At 32.8% G+C, this 18,298-nt stretch overlaps 1 protein-coding gene across 2 annotated transcripts in view; it reads left to right on the forward strand.

The window, feature by feature from the left end:
• Window positions 1–15,410, forward strand: part of LOC149807918 (dystrobrevin beta-like) — a 136,897-nt gene extending 121,487 nt beyond the window's left edge. For both annotated transcript variants that reach the window (XM_089971962.1, XM_089971969.1), the window contains 3 exons: window positions 1,082–1,250; window positions 1,831–1,984; window positions 7,976–15,410. In XM_089971962.1, coding sequence (XP_089828088.1) covers window positions 1,082–1,250; window positions 1,831–1,984; window positions 7,976–8,125 — 473 coding nt within the window. In that variant the 3' untranslated portion in view covers window positions 8,126–15,410. The remainder of the gene's footprint in view (window positions 1–1,081; window positions 1,251–1,830; window positions 1,985–7,975) is intronic.
• Window positions 15,411–18,298: the final 2,888 nt, after the last annotated feature.

Below are 18,298 nucleotides of genomic sequence, written 5' to 3' on the forward strand. Positions count from 1 at the left end.
TAAAATTATAGTACTCCTTTCTTATTAGTCTGCATGTTTAATTACATTGAAATTACACTACTCCTTTCCATGCTAGTTTATATGTTTAATTACATTAAAATTACACTTCTCCTTTCTTATTAGTCAGTTTGTTTAATTACATTAAAATTACACTGCTCCTTTCCATACTAGTCTATTTGTTTAATTACTTTAAAATTACACTACTCCTTTCCATACCTGCCTTTGTTTAATTGCATTAAAATTGCACTACTCCTTTATTATTAGTCTGTATGTTTAATTACATTAAAATTACACTACTCCTTTCCATATTAGTTTGCCTATTTGATTAAAGAGGATCAGAGTATTCACCAGTGGCATTGATCATATGATCTGTGACATCTCATCTTGTCAAAAAATGATGTATACACAATAGCAGTGTTTTGCATTTTCTGTTTGCTTGCACGGTTTTACACCAACATATACATATTCTAGTAAAAATTCCAATGTTTTTGTGCAAACTTCTGTCACACATTTAGTGTCTCTGTTGATAGTGTCATTCATCTAGACTGTCACATGATTCTGACTATCGTATCTCTTGATAGTCTCATTCTGCCAGACTTATGTAGTTCTATGCATGGTCTCTTTTGAAAATCTCATTCCACCTGACTGCTACATGTGTATCTGTTGACAGTCTCATTCAGCCAGACTCTCAGGTGGTTCCATGTGGTGTATTTGTTGATAGTCTCATTCCATCAGACTGTCACTTAGTTCCATCAGAGCTTCACCATTTGAGGGTCTTTAGAATGTTTCATTAAGCTCTGTTATTAATAGAAGGCACTTAGTTAAAATTTTGTACAAGTGAAACTACAAAGGCATGTTCCCTAACCTCAAAGTTTTTCTAGATATTTTTTCTGCATCAAACCAAAAAATAATATTGAAGGTTACAGTGATATAATGTAAGACCAACATTGATGGAGGAAGTGTGTCTTAATCAGCAAATATAAAATATCCATGTGTGTGATATCAGTTTATATTACAATTACATAAAACATCACCTCATTTCATCAGCCAGCAAAACTGTTTTTCCATTTCTTTTCCAAAGGAGAGCTGGAAGTAGCAGACAACTCAATGATGCAGACAAGAGAAGATCTGGAGAACTGGCAGAAAGAAGTTCAAAAACGACTTGATCAAGAAGCCAGATTTATTGCAAAACTTAGAGCAAAACAGAGTGTAACATCCAATACAATTTCCAGTGACCCAGGAAGTGAAAAGTTAGCATCAGTATTTGATACTTTTAAATTTGTTATCATCTTCTTCTAATCTTATATTGAGATGTTAGTAATAAATATTGCTCTCACCCACAAAATAAAGTGCAAATAATATTATTCTGACTGATGGGAAAGTTTGAAAATAAAAATAATATCTGAAGTATTTTTTCATATCCTAATGTGTTTGACAGTTGGAATCTGCATGTGGTTATCTCCAGTCTTATCTCTAATTGGTTTGATAGTGGGAGACAGTGTTAGTGTATGCATTTCTAGCTTACAATATCTGGTTCCATCTGTATCACATAAACACACAAAATATTTTTTTTTTGCATGAATTCCTCATATATTCAGAACATTCACAGCTTTATATTTATTACTTATTTAGATTATTTTTATGTTGACCCTGGAATAATTGTCAAATATTGACATCAGAAAATGTTCTGAGATATGAGTCACTAATAAAAACCATGGTTTGGCTGGTGTTATTTACACAAATTGATGTTTAGGAGTTGCTTAATTTGCACTGAGTATTTATTTTTATGTTTTAAATGGCCATTCAGTCAGGTTTTTACATCTTTTGAAGCTTAGCCCAAACAGATGATGGAGACTCCTTAGTGAGGACAGATGAAGAGTGTGCCATGGTAACCGATGATGGCGAGTCTTATGTCAAAACAGATGATGAGAGTTGTACAAGAACTGATGAAGAAGATGCAGAGCTATATGATAGTCACCCTAGGGTAAAGCAGAACTCTTTTCTGATGTCTAAACCCATCCATCTTGAAAATCCAGTTATTGCTACACCTGATGAGGGAAAATCATATTAACTTGGAATTTTCATCAGAAAATGTTTTATGATATCTAGTTGGTTCTAAATTAAAATGATGGCACTTGGACAGTCACTATGGTCACCACAACTGACATCTTTGCTGTCTCTACTCCTCCTGAATGGATGATCATATCAAAATGGGGTTTTCACTAAAAGACCATATAAGATGTCTGGATGCTGATAAATGAAAATGGTGCCTATCTATGAAAATAGCACAACTTGGACATCCAACATGACTGTCATAGTGGCCATCTTGAAAATCTTGAATGAAGGGTCATATCAGCATTGGGTTTTCACTAAAAGACTTCTTGTGTTGTCTGGTTGGTCCTAAATGAAGAGTGTTGATTTGACATATATTATGGCTGCCAAGGCAGCCATATTGAAACTTTTTGGTTGCTGCTCCTTCTGAATGGAAAGTCACTGACATGGGGTTTTCACCAGAAAAATTCTATGGATGTTTAATTGGTCCTGAATAAAAATATTGCTAATGTAATATCCTGTATGGTCACCACAGTGGCTATCTTGGTTTTAAATGAAATCTGGTATCCAGTAAGGTTGTAATAGTAACCATCTTGAAAATCACTACGTCCCTAAACAGAAAGTCATATCTAAATTTAGTTTTCATCAGAAGACTTCTTATGATATGTAGTTGGTTGCCACGGTGATTAAGAATCTAATTGCGTAAAATCTAATTGTGCAAAATTATCAACGATGGTGCACCACTTGGCAATTAAAATCCTGTTAAAAACTTTGTTACTAAAACTTGGTATTGTAAGGAAAAGTGTCTACAGCTTACGCAGAAGACACTTAGTCCTAAAATTGAAAAGAAAAATTCACCCTAACTGGCTGAAAAATGCTGGTGACAAAGCAGCAGGTCTGATTTTCTCTGGGTCCTTTTCTGCTGGGAGTTTCTCTTGATAGGGCATGGGACAACTAATGCACTTTTGATTGACCATAATGTTCGTGTTTTGTTAAATTACACTTTATTGGTTAGATCAATAATACATATTCGGGCCATAATGTTCGTGTTTTGTTAAATTACACTTTATTGGTTAGATCAACAATACATATTCGGGCCATAATGTTCGTGTTTTGTTAAATTACACTTTATTGGTTAGATCAACAATACATACTTATTAGACCATAATGTTTGTGTTTTGTTAAATTACACTTTATTGGTTAGATCAATAATACAGTAGTCCCCCTCTTGAACGGCCCCCCTGACCAGCGGCCACCCGCTCCTTACGGCCAGAATCCGTTGGCACCGACGAGTTTGTGTTCAAAAGTACCCCTCGCGAAAGGCCACCCGGCTAACGCGACCAGCGGCCAGCATATTAGTGCAAAATCATAAAATTTACCCGTCACAAGCGGCCGCATTTTATTTGAATATGTATCCAGAACCAGTATTGTATTCATAACGTGTGTTAAGTAATCCGATTTCTGTTTCCCGATGTCAGGTTTTCGTTACTGAAAGAAGTGTTGAGTAAAGTACATTTACCACTAAGGTTAATATTATATCATTTACGCCTCACGAGAAGCCAAATTTATTCCATAAAAACCGAGAAAGACTCAAATTTTAATCCATTCAAAAGGGTAAGTACATGTAATCCAATTAGCCTTACTGCTGTGTTATCATAAGATGTCCGGTTTAGTCACTCTGATAATTGTTAAGAATACAATTATCGAACAGTAGTAACAGCTGAGAAGTGGCAGTATCGATGAACAATACCCAAGTCAGCAGGTAAATGGTTTAATAGCCTTTATGGCTTCCCTTCGTAAGATGTTGAGCTTGTTCACTTTGGTAATCAGTGGCTATTACTACTGACAATAATTGTCAAAATTACGAATCCTAGCGGCCGCGAGGTCAAATCTGCGTGATGTTAATGGTACACATCGAACCCGTTTTGGCTTCTCTCACCTAGTTTCAAGAAATGTATAAAAATAATAGGGTACCAGACTGCGACTAACAAATCACGTGACAAGATCACTTCCTTTAAAAACACACGGCAATTTGTTTAGATGCATACAAAATTGTTTTATCAGTATTGTAGTTGGCAACATGAATAACTTACTGCAAAAAGATCAACATGTCATCGAGGAAAATAAAGATTCTCAGTTTAGAGGAGAACGTGAAAGTAATTCAACTGACGGGGGGGGGGAGAGGGATCGTCGAGGATCCTTGCAGAAAACTAACGTCGGGAAGACTCAGATAAACAATATCGTGAAAGATAATGAAACAGTTCTGCAGAAGTGGAAAGGTGAAATGGACGGAGAAAGGAAGATTGTTTGAGCCAGGAGACGTTTGTATCCTGATTTGAAAGACAAGAAAAAGCAAAAATTTTGTCTGTTGAACTGGGATATGACGACTTTACCGCAAGTAACGGATGGTTGCACAGATTTCAAGTGCGACACAATAGCAAGTGTTCTGTCATTAGCGGCGAATCAGCTGATGTTAATAATGAAGTTGTTGAAGATTGGAACAAAAGACTAAACGATATATGCAGGGGATATCACAGCAAGGATATTTTTAATGTGATGAGACTGGTTTGTTTTTTAAACTGTTACCAACAAAGTGACGTGATGTGAACTGTAACATAATTAAAAAGGCAGTTTTAAAACTGTATCAATGGTTATTCATAGCATTCTTTTGCAAATGATGACAAAGTTTGTTTTACATTTATTTCACATCATGCATGTGATTTTTTAATTAAAATATTAAATATTTAAAATTAAATGTACTTGTGACTTTTTTCATATGTATTTACTATTCGCATTTGTCATCCCCCTCTAGAAAGGCCACCCGCATTATAAGGCCACTTCCCTGCTGCATTGGGGTGGCCTTATAAGAGGGGGACTACTGTACATATTCGGGCCATAATGTTCGTGTTTTGTTAAATTACACTTTATTGGTTAGATCAACAATACATATTTATTAGACCATAATGTTCGTGTTTTGTTAAATTACACTTTATTGGTTAGATCAACAATACATATTTGGGCCATAATGTTCGTGTTTTGTTAAATTACACTTTATTGGTTAGATCAATAATACATATTCGGGCCATAATGTTCGTGTTTTGTTAAATTACACTTTATTGGTTAGATCAAAAATACATATTCAGGCCATAATGTTCGTGTTTTGTTAAATTACACTTTATTGGTTAGATCAACAATACATATTCGGGCCATAATGTTCGTGTTTTGTTAAATTACACTTTATTGGTTAGATCAACAATACATATTTATTAGACCATAATGTTCATGTTTTGTTAAATTACACTTTATTGGTTAGATCAACAATACATATTCGGGCCATAATGTTCGTGTTTTGTTAAATTACACTTTATTGGTTAGATCAATAATACATATTCGGGCCATAATGTTCGTGTTTTGTTAAATTACACTTTATTGGTTAGATCAATAATACATATTCGGGCCATAATGTTCGTGTTTTGTTAAATTACACTTTATTGGTTAGATCAACAATACATATTCGGGCCATAATGTTTGTGTTTTGTTAAATTACACCTTATTGGTTAGATCAACAATACATATTCGGGCCATAATGTTCGTGTTTTGTTAAATTACACTTTATTGGTTAGATCAACAATACATATTCGGGCCATAATGTTCGTGTTTTGTTAAATTACACTTTATTGGTTAGATCAACAATACATATTCGGGCCATAATGTTCATGTTTTGTTAAATTACACTTTATTGGTTAGATCAACAATACATATTCGGGCCATAATGTTCGTGTTTTGTTAAATTACACTTTATTGGTTAGATCAATAATATATATTTGGGCCATAATGTTCGTGTTTTGTTAAATTACACTTTATTGGTTAGATCAACAATACATATTCAGGCCATAATGTTCGTGTTTTGTTAAATTACACTTTATTGGTTAGATCAATAATACATATTCGGGCCATAATGTTCGTGTTTTGTTAAATTACACTTTATTGGTTAGATCAACAATACATACTTATTAGACCATAATGTTTGTGTTTTGTTAAATTACACTTTATTGGTTAGATCAACAATACATATTTATTAGACCATAATGTTCGTGTTTTGTTAAATTACACTTTATTGGTTAGATCAACAATACATGCTTATTAGACCATAATGTTATTGCGTTGTCAAATTACAATTTGTTCATCAGATCTACAATAAATACTTATTAGACCATATTTTTATTGTGTTGTCAAATTACAATTTTTTCGTCAGATCAACAATACATACTTATGTTGTCAAATTACAATTTTTTCATCAGATCAACAATACATACTTATGTTGTCAAATTACAATTTATTCATCAGATCAACAATACATGCATCCTATGCATGAATTTACATAAACTTTCAAAACGATGAAAATAATAAACTGCATGGCTCTATTTTGAGAAAAATTCCAATGTTGATTCAAGATGTCAAAATCGGGTTCATTGAGATTACATCCCAGTAGTAGCATTGCATTAACAGCGATAGCAATATGTATACTTCATCTGGAAAAATTACATTAAATTTTTGGTGGGTAACTATTTTAAGCTAATCAGTGACCTTCACTCATTTAAATGCCGTATTCAGTATTCGACCACACTTAGTTTGGTTTTGTAGCTCATAAAATAATTATCCGAATATGACCAAAAAATCCAAACTTAATTTACCTCCCAGCTGGTGTTTTTCCAGGCTTTTATAAATGATGACATTGTCGTGTCTTTGTTTATGTTTCTTGTATAACTTAACTCTGTTTGTTACATCACAGTGTGTGACAAAAACCTGCTTAAGCGGGATCACCCCGCTTGGGTGACTAAGGTCTAAAAATGGCAATGTACGGTATCACTGAATTTGCTGTTAAGCATTTATCGAGGAATTTATACAATAATCTTACATGGAATTTTGATGGACAAGGAACAGATTACAGTAAATAAATTCCATTTAAAGGTATGTGTAATCAGATTCTTCAAAATGACACCTGTAGCTGCTAAAAGTTACTCGGAGCGCATACATGACCTATAGTTTTCATTAGGCCTCACCCTCTTTTGTATCAGTCCCAATAAATGCTTTATTTTTATCAGAATTCCTCAGTACTTGATACTTCACACCCAATAAATACTTTCATTTCAGATTCCTCCATGAAGCTGGATACAGCATATGATAAAATGTGTATATTGACCAGTCTATAAGCTATATTTATATTTGAGTTATTGCCCTTGTTTACATGGAGTTAGATGCAGTATGTGACAATCTCATGATAGCTTCTCATAAATATGAATGAATTTTTGTGCTGCTTGGTATGGCCCAAGGGCTGCACTGAATGGATACCAATCAATCATTTGATCGATCAATCAATCAACCAGTCAATCAATTTATGAGTTGTCAAAGATTCCTATTTCTGCCAGTTTTAGAGGAATGATAATTTTTTTAAAAAGGAAATAATCTGTGCCTAAAAGGGTCAGTGTACTTACTGTAAGTGAAAAAGGATGTCCAAATAATTAACAGTAAAAAGATTCTAGGTTTGAGAAACTGCAAGTTAAATTGATATTTAAAAATTGTAGCATAACTAAACAAACCTCCATGACAAAAATCTACATCATTTAATTGTTCAAATGACAAAATTATAGGAAATATCCCTCATGATCAATTCATTTTCAGTTCATATACTTATAAGATGAAGTATATTTTGACCAATTATTGTGATTCTACAATTTTATTGAGTTACTGCACTGTTTTTACTTTTGACTGGAGGCAAGTGTTCAAATAGTTGTTTTCAGTGGAGGCAGTATTGTAGATCATTTTCCATCATGTGTGCTGGCATGTGATGTGTGAGAGGAAGTGGTGTATTTTTTCAAACAGTTTGCTCTTTAGTCTGCTAATTAAATCTAATTTATTGCAGGAGCTTCGGAATGAAATGTCGTCAAGTCGCTACTCTACTGAGGAAGAAAGTTATCTCCAGTCCGATGCTGAATCATACATACGAACAGATGATGAAGAAGGAGGTAACACAGACTGGGAAGAGTCCATGAAGAGATGGGTCAATCGATGAGTTCAGCCTTCAAATTTGTCCACAAAGGATGATCGGTGCTGAGTTGTGGCAGCCACTGGTCTATTCTCAGAATACCATTCAGGCTGCCGCAGTGTTGCAACGTCAGTGAAGCACAAAATGTAGAGCTGCCTTGTCACATGTATGTGTGATTGTAGATGAAGAAATGCAACTCACTGCTGAAAAGAAAGGGCTGAGGTCTTTACAGATTTTGAAAGATCTCAGTGCTCCAGATCTTAAATTTTGCTGCTGGATTAAAGCTTTAATTTAAATGTATAAATCTTGATCAACATACAGTACTTTTCAAGGCATACAGCAATCTAAATTTGTTAATTTTTTGTAAAAGCCAGTTTATAAAGCACACTTGGTGAATCTTAATTTTTAACAAGTATTCTAAACATTTGTTTTTTCTCGAGAGGGAGGATCACAGTGTAAATGAAATTGAACAAAGGAGTTCTGATTTGTTTTCCTTCTTATGGTGCCCTTGTAGTTATGTTTCATTGTAGTGGACATGTATATATGAGGTTTAACAGCATGATGTTCTACATTTCTTTATATTACAGGTTAGGGACAGCAAGTTATTCTTCCTTTGTGGTCTGAATGTGTCATTTAGGTTAGGTAACGGGTCTGTGATCTGAATATTATCCAAGATCTTTTAGGTTAGGTAACAGGTCTGTGTGATTTGAATATTATCTAAGATCTTTTAGGTTAGGTAACAGGTCTGTGTGGTTTGAATATGTCTAAGATTCTTTAGGTTAGGTAACAGGTCTGTGTGATTTGAATATTATCTAAGATCTTTTAGGTTAGGTAACAGGTCTGTGTGATTTGAATACATCTAAGATCTTTTAGGTTAGGTATTAGGTCTGTGTGATCTGAATATGTCTAAGATCTTTTAGGTTAGGTAACAGGTCTGTGTGGTTTGAATATGTCTAAGATTCTTTAGGTTAGGTAACAGGTCTGTGTGATTTGAATATTATCTAAGATCTTTTAGGTTAGGTAACAGGTCTGTGTGATTTGAATACATCTAAGATCTTTTAGGTTAGGTATTAGGTCTGTGTGATCTGAATATGTCTAAGATCTTTTAGGTTAGGTAACTGATCTGTGTGATTTGAATATGTCTAAGATCTTTTAGGTTAGGTATTAGGTCTGTGTGATCTGAATATGTCTAAGATATTTTAGGTTTGGTAATAGGTCTGTGTAATTTGAATATGTCTAAGATCTTTTAGGTTAGGTATTAGGTCTGTGTGATCTGAATATGTGTGAGATCTTTTAGGTTAGGTGACAGATGAAGTTTTCAAACTGTAAGAAAGAATATAACAAAAGGTTGTGATCATGGAATAGTTATATGTGATGAGGCTCTTTAAGATGCTTTGATATTTATCAGTGGTGCAGATCATTTAAAACATAGAATTATACACCTTTACAACAACAAAAAAAGTTCAGTTATGATGAAATCTTCAATGTTTACACTGAGAGTGAACAAAACTCTTTACAGAAGAATTCAGTATGTTAGACATCATATTAATCAGTGATGAATTTACTGTCCAGAATAAATCAGTAATCATTACAGAGAAAGGAAGTAACAAAGATGTAAAACCATATTAAGATATAGAAAAAGATGGATTTAAAAAAATTGTTTTTAGGAAGAAAATGCCTGGCACAGTATTTTTTTCCTATAATGTACAATTAGGAGTTTGTTTTCATGAAGGATTTGCTAGAACAAAGTTTTCTCTTTATATATCTTTGCTCAGATGTTTAATGTGGGTGTTCATTATACTTAGGAATTTATAATACAAAGGTTTATAATTAGGGTTGGTTTACTGTACTTGGTACACAGCTTTACTGTTGACAACTACTTAAATAACTTCATTGCACACAGCTTCATCAAACAATACATTCATCACATCTTTTTCCCTCATATTTCTTACAATAAGAGAACTACTGGTTTGATAAGAGGTCAGAAATGGCTCCCTAGCAAGTACAATTCATCCATATTTAGGGTATTAGACCCTTTGTTGCTACGTACAGCTGACTGATGAATTGAAATGACCAGTTCATAATGTTTAAGTGCATACATAGATTTCAGTCTTAGGATGTACAGTGAGATACAAAATCCTTATTTATCTTTGAGGATGAAGAAATACAATAGACAGTATATGTTATTGTAGAAAAAAAATTATGGATGCAGTTACTAGTTATAAAGGATATTTGCTAATTTGACAATATATTGATTATTCATTTGTTTTGTAGGTATAATTGCTTGAGGTTTTATACAAATTTATAAATTTCTTGGTATTTAAATTCACTGATATGCTGCATTCCTAAAGAGGAACATTTCTGATAAAAATTTGTATTATTAATAATAATAATCATAATTTTTTTAATTATAAATAGTTACAACTGAATCATGTGAAGCGGAGTGGATGTCACATGATGATTGGCAATACATAGCTTGACAAAACAAAGTGGTAGATAACCTTTGATTCATCAGTTAAAATGCAGATATATAATTTATGATCCCAATAAATATGAGTCAATCAAAATTATCCAAAAATGCTTTATTTTAATTAAATAATGATGATTTGTCATTGCTTTAGCAGGACTTTTTTTTGGCCCATGAAAGGTAACTGTTGCAACTAGTGTTCAGCAATTGTCTACAAAGAGAGTAATTGTCTGCTTTGCCATCAATCATCTGCATAGCCAGTAATTGTCTGCATAGCCAGCAGATGTCTGCATAGCCAGTAATTGTCTGCATAACCAGCAGATGTCTGCATAGCCAGCAGTGTGCATAGCCAGCAATTGTCTGCATAGCCAGCAATTTGCATAGCCAGCAGATGTCTACATACCCTGCAGTGTGCATAACCAGTAATTGTCTGCAAAGCCAGTAATTGTCTACATTTCCAGTCATTGCAGCTAAGAGATGCACAGTGCACACCTGTGATGAAATTTTGGACAAAAGAGTGAAATAAATTCATGACATATTTACTGTTGTGTACAGAATGTTATGTCCTGTCTTGAACCCCATATACTCTTCGCCTATTTAGTGGAGGGGATATGGGGTTCACAGTGGTCATAATACTTGATACAATCCAGTAAACTAACATAAAAATAACATCCCCACTGGATATTTGAATATTTCATTTGTGGCAAATGATTATAAAAAGGGAATTCACAGTAATTAAATTCATTTATTAGAATATCAGTTGTCATTAAAATATATGCATTTACTTTCCTTTAAACATTTTTTAATGGTAATGATCAAAGAAGAAATTTTTGTTTTGATATTTTATTGCATTACAAGTTTTATTTGTAATACGAAGACTTTAAAATTTTAGTCTGATCAGATTGTTTATGTTTTTAGTCTGAATACAATGTTTATGTTTATTTGGTTTTGAACAACACAAAGTTTATGTTTTTACTTCAGAAATATTTAGCTGGTTACACGTTTTTTTATACATGTGGTTGTGTCTCATTCAAGTTGTATGCATGCTTATTCAGGGAAGTCTCTGATGAGTGATCTCTAAGCAGGGCCAGATTAAGGCACTGAAAATATTATAGTTCCCTCCCCCCCACAAAATGTGAAACTGAAAAAACAATATTAAAAGCTAAAAAGGTGTGAATATACCAGTGTTGCCATAATTCCAAATCAAAATACTCTACATGCAGATTGAAATGGTTATATATAATTCATTTAGTTTTATCCTCAACAATTAATTTGAATTTATTCTGGTGTCCTGTGCCTTAAGCACGTGCTTAGTATGCCTAATGGGTAATCTGGCACTGTCTCTCAGCAATGCTAATTAGTGCAAGATGGGGCAGAGGATTTGTAAAATACTAGTAATCTGTTTTAGAAGCCAACATTAGGAGAAGAATTTTTATATTAATTTCAAAGAGACAGAAGAAAAATGTGATTGATTTAACAATAATTGTTGCTCAGGATCTGTCAGGTTCTAAATCTGCTGAACCTTAAGAGGAGAATTTGAATCCTTCATCCCTGGGTTTAAACACTGTTCATATGATTTCTTCTCTAAATTTAAGTTTAGCAACACTTTTCTTAATTCTGAAACTTGTTGTTAATTAAGGGTGAGATCAGTTAAACAATCAGAACTCCCCATTTCTATGTTTGAAACTTGATGCAGAGTGAAAATTGAAGAATTTACCATTTTAGAATTCTGTTATGTCAAATTTTCTTTATTAAAGCTCTTGTCTTACATAAATAAAGAATTGAATTTTCAAACACTGATATATTACATGCTTAAAAGTTTTTAAAATTACTCTTCATAGAATAGTTACATAAGGTTTACATAAATATTCTTAAAGAGCTATAGTCAGGAAGTAGAATTCTGTATTACATGTAAACCAAACCTGTTGGGAAATACTTGCTATATTTTGTACTTGAAAAACTTCTGTTAGTTGAACATGAATGCAAAAAGATAGAACCTCTAGGAATCCAAGGATTTACTTGGTGTCAAACATGGCATAAGTAATTTTCATCTCATCATTTTGATTTTATAAAAGAAAACTAAATCTGAAATTTTTTAGAAATTCAACTTGATGGGAATTTCCAGTTATATATTAATAAAAATGGGGGTAATCCAAATGCAGGATATCCAGTTTAATAAATACAAAGAAATAAACTTGGACAACAATGCAGTATACCAACATTTTATGAATTATCAGAATAACTTGGCATTGTATATATCACTGTCACACTAGCACTTTTATGGTATATTGTTTTACGGTACTCCCTCATTATAGCCCTTTTATGATATGTATTTTTTACAGTACTCCCTCACTTCAGCGCTGTTGGGAGCCATAAAAGTGTAGCATCCTAGAGGTGGGGTCATCTTTCCGTATGTATTTGCTTATAAGTCTAATCCAGCTTCAGACTTTAAGGACCCAGATCTGACATTGCTCTCAGATCTGGGTCTATGCAGTTTGTTAAGAGTATTCAGTAGAACAAACAACAGTGACTCTGATATGCTGGCACATTATGCAATGGCAGATCAGGGTCTATGTTGTTTGCAGTTGGACTCGACTTCTAAGCTAGTATATATATAGAGAGAGAGAGAGTATATTGAGGTATTTTATGTGTAATAATTAAATAATGAAGTGAGCTTCATTACCATATATACATTATACTGAAACACCTTATGATGAGGGACTTGTAATTGGATGAAAATAAGTCTGATGATGGAGAGTAGATTGTATTTTAGATTTTTCAAAGCTATCAGAGTACAAATGCAGTTAAACTTTAAGAGCTCAAACAGTGATCACTGGAATGATGCAAATCATTACTCAGATTCTTGGAGAACTAGAAGCAACCAAAAACTTGTAAAATTTTGTCCTGCAGCTCTTTGATTCTTCGAAGTTCTACTGTATCACCTTTGAGCAGACCACCAGACATCGTTAAATTGAATGTATTCCTGTGTTTGGTACATTTTCAAACCACATGCTGAAATTTAATTTACTGGCTTTAAATTGAAGTCCCTAATTTGATACTTCATTTAGGTACTTGAACTCTCAATTTTCTCAATTGCAATTTTTTATAGCAACTATTGCATTAAAGGTATTTCTAGTTTATTCTGTTTTTTATCAAATATTTTTATTCACAAAATGAAACTTGTATTTCCTTAAACAGAAAGACCGTACAGTAATTTTAAATCATGATTGCTGTCACTGCTTAAATTTGAGGATGTCACTAATATGTGAGGATATCATTGCTTAAATGTGAAGATGTCACTAATATGTGAGGATGTCATTGCTTAAATGTGAAGATGTTACTGCTTAAATGTGAGGATGCTACTAATATGTGAGGATGTCACTGCTTAAATGTGAGAATGTCACTACTTAAATGTGAGAATGCTACTAATATATGAGGATGTCACTACTTAAATGTGAGGATGTCACTACTTAAATGTGAGAATGTCACTACTTAAATGTGAGGATGGCACTACTTAAATGTGAGGATGGTATTAATATATGAGGATGCCACTACTTAAATGTGAGGATGTCACTACTTAAATGTGAGGATGCTACTAATATGTGAGGATGTCACTACTTAAATGTGAGGATGCTACTAATATGTGAGGATGTCACTTCTTAAATGTGAGGATGTCACTACTTAAATGTGAGGATGCTACTAATATATGAGGATGTTACTGCTTATATGTGAGGATGTCAGCTTCAAGGAACTTATTGCAACTCAGACATTTTGAGAGCATAGCATTTTTTGGAATTTAGCAAGAAAATTAATTTTCACTATGATTGTATGCTCCAAAGTCATTCTGATTGACCTTTTGTCTGTAATTTATAAAACAACCCTCCGTGAGTAGTACTTCTTATTATGTGTGATTTAATAAAAAATATCTATTGCATCACAGTAAACATCAGTAATGTTGATGCAAAGTATCTGAAAATTTTGAGCATAAAACTTCATCTCAAAGTCAAGCATTTTGAATCATTGAACTGTTTGTATTTTTACTTATTGTAAACATAATGATTAAAATGGTTTTTTTGGGGGGTTGGTTTAAAATTATTTCAAATTATGTAATACTTATCTACTACTACAGCAACGATACCCTCCACCTTCCCCACTCAGACGCCTGTAGTCTTGCTCCAGGTCAAAAGAGAAAGATATTCCACATTAGTTGTGACTTGGGAATTAGACAAGTTCTTTTTTGTGAAATCTGCATCAGGCCAGCAGTGTTATAGTATCAGTCAAGTACATGTACTACATAATTATAATAGTATCAGTCAAGTACTGCATAATTACAATCAGTCAAGTACTACATAATTACAATAGTATCAGTCAAGTACTACATAATTACAATCAGTCAAGAACTACATAATTACAATCAGTCAAGAACTACATAATTACAATAGTGTCAGTCAAGTACTACATAATTACAATAGTATCAGTCAAGTACTATATAATTACAATAGTATCAGTCAAGTACTACATAATTACAATGCATAATTACAATAGTATCAGTCAAGTACTACATAATTACAATAGTATCAGTCAAGTACTACATAATTACAATCAGTCAAGAACTACATAATTACAATAGTATCAGTCAAGTACTACATAATTACAATCATTTTTTTTGTTGATAGAAAGCTTGATAATATAGATTGTTTTTATTGGATACCAGTTTATTGTTTGAACAACTAAGCTGTTGTGTTTCTCATTGCTGTTATTGCTTTAAATATTATTGTTTGAAATGAGAGATTTAAACAGTTGTGATAATCTGTTTGATCTGAATAAAAAATCTCTATCTTTAGACTAATGTGTTGTCTTGCTTCCTTCACATAAGAGTGAAATGTTAATTAGATTTTCATGAATTCATGAATTATACTCAGACTTGCCAGTAGTATAGTAGTTATATTGGTGCAACAGTTTTATTTATTGATGTCCCAACCTCAGGCACCAGTCCTTCAAATAAAATTGGATATATTCATGTTCTTAAAGGCACCATACTATTCACCCAAACGAGGTCATTGCTGTGACCCAAATTATACTGTGTGTATCGTTCTATTTAGTTTTTTCACAATAACTTTAGTTCTTGGCCTATATTTTCAGGTACTAAAATTTGAAACTCACTTGCATTAGGGTCAAGAAAGGTGTTTATTGAAGATCACATTGACTCCAAGAAGAAAAATGGTTTTTGCATGACATGTTCAGTTTTTTTCTAGCAACTTTTACCAAACTTTGTGGATGACTTGCCTATGAAACCAACAAGACATTTTTATTTGGGGGTGAAAAGTAAAGGGTCAAGGTCACGGAACTTAATGAAAGATCATTTCCACAAAAGCTGACTTGCATATGAGACAAGGAAGACACCTATTGATTTAATGTCAGAAGGTCAAATGTTAAAGTCAGAGGGACTCCAAAAAAGAAAATGATTACCACAAAATACATAATTCCTATGCAACAAAACATGATCAAACTTTATGAATAACTTGTATTTGTGACAAGAATAGCCACCTGTCAATTTTGGGACCAAGTGGTAAAAGGTGGTTCTTCACTGAGACTGAAAGAAGAAAATATGGTTTCCACAAAATAACTTTAGTTCAGTGTTTTCTATCATGACCACATTTTGTGGATGGCTTACATTATGGCAAAGAAGATACCTATTGATTTTGTATTCAGAAGTTAAAGTATCCCACCAAAGTAGGTTTTACATCGAAAAAGTTTTATAATACTATTTATAACATGGAAGGTGTTTAATGTATAGTTTAGGGTATTCTTGTTATCATTATTCATTAGCCCATTTGGGAATACTGATTTAAAATGTAAACCTTTGGGTACTCTTGTTATCATTATTCATTAGCCCATTTGGGAATACTGATTTAAAATGTACACCTTATGGTACTCTTGTTATCATTAGTTTAGGGTATTCTGGTTATCATTATTCATTTGTCCCTTGGGAATACTGCTGATTTAAAATGTACATTCTAGGGTACTCTTGTTATCATTATTCATTAGCCCTTTGGGAATATTCAGATTTAAAATGTACAGTTTAGGGTACTCTTGTTATCATTATTCATTAGCCCCTTGGTAATACTGCTGATTTACAATATTATCTGGATAATGTTGGAAAATTAATCTATTTATAATGGTTTCATTTTCAGCCCTTTCCCACGCAAATTCTTCTTTTTTGCCAGAGGTGCTAGAAAAAATCTGAAAATCTTAACAATATTTTATCTTTTCCTGGAAATATTTTAAAATTATTTTCCAGAGCAAAATGTCAATATAATTTCAGTAAAGACTTTCATTTGAAATGGCCAACATTAGCATCAGTGATGTGGAGAACTATAGTCTGAAATGATAACTGAACTTTGCAGGAACCTTGTCAGCATTTGCAACCTAATCTGTCAAGTTAGAGATAATAATTCCCATTTAAATTGTCTTTCGTTGATCCCACTGACCAGTTGTAGAGCAAAACTGCAGGACTTCACAAAATCAGCATGTTTCTTAATTCAGTCTGTCCCATTGTGAAAAAGTAGGATAAAATAGGACCCTTTTTTAAAATAACTTGACATCATGAAATTGAACAAAAGCATGCTCTTACATACTAGCTGTCTCTTTAGCCAAGTTGCCTCTTTTTTCTCAAACATCCAGCTCCACATGACAGAGGCCATATCTGATTTAGTTTTAGTAGTCATTACCTGCATTTTTTCATAACAAAATTACCATCAGAAAGATAAGCATTATATATAAAAAATATTAGAAGGCTATCATTTTAAAGATTATATTTAGCGCATTAACATGAGATTGTTCATACTGTACAAACAGCCTTAGGAACACAGGGCTTCTATTATGATCTGAATTATTTGCATTTATGGGGATTAGGAAAAGTTATATATTAAAAAAAAGAAAGAAATGCACAACTATTTTATAACTGTATGATAGATGATCTAATTGCATCTTCATTTGTGAAATAAGAATAGTAACACATCATAAAGGCTAGTACTGGTACATTTCTTAGAAAAAAAGAGAAATTGTCCAATTGTAAGTAGGTCTCTGAATATTGTACAGTGTATTTAGTAGGAAGTTGTTACTATGCTTGCAGTAGTGTCAAGGTCACCACCAAGCAAACACAAATTTATTTTCAAGCCCAACTCAATGTATATTTAAACCAAATTACAGATTCAGTTTCCATGTGAATCTATAAACACAAGTCATATTTCCTCTACCATATAAATTAGGGGTAGATCAAAAAACAAAATTAACTTGTTAGGCCTTAAGTCTAGTAGAAAAAAGTTTCAGTTCCAAAATTTTAGGCATTTTGAATAAATCACCATCATAAATGGTTAAAAATTTCAAATGTTTTGTCTGCTAAAATTTATTTAATTCCTCAATGATTCAGAAGTTATCATGTGGAGCAATGGTTATAAGATACCTTTATGCCTCATTTGTAACCTTTCCCATTTAAAACTAAAATTACCTTTCTCACATTTGTAACCTTTCCCATTTAAAACTAAAATTACCTTTCTCACATCTCTGCTGTATTAAGTTTATAAGTTTATAAACCATGGAGGGTTAGTTTCTGGTAATTACATAGTGCAAGACAAAAATTCTTACACCAATCTCGAAATGAATGGAACAAAACAAGAACAAAGAATTTTTTCTAAGTAATTGCACAAAGCGTGTATGCTTTTATGACTTTA

This window comes from Sinohyriopsis cumingii, chromosome 1, assembly GCF_028554795.1.
Source record: "Sinohyriopsis cumingii isolate HCF-2022 chromosome 1, ASM2855479v2, whole genome shotgun sequence".
NCBI classification, from domain to species: domain Eukaryota; kingdom Metazoa; phylum Mollusca; class Bivalvia; order Unionida; family Unionidae; genus Sinohyriopsis; species Sinohyriopsis cumingii.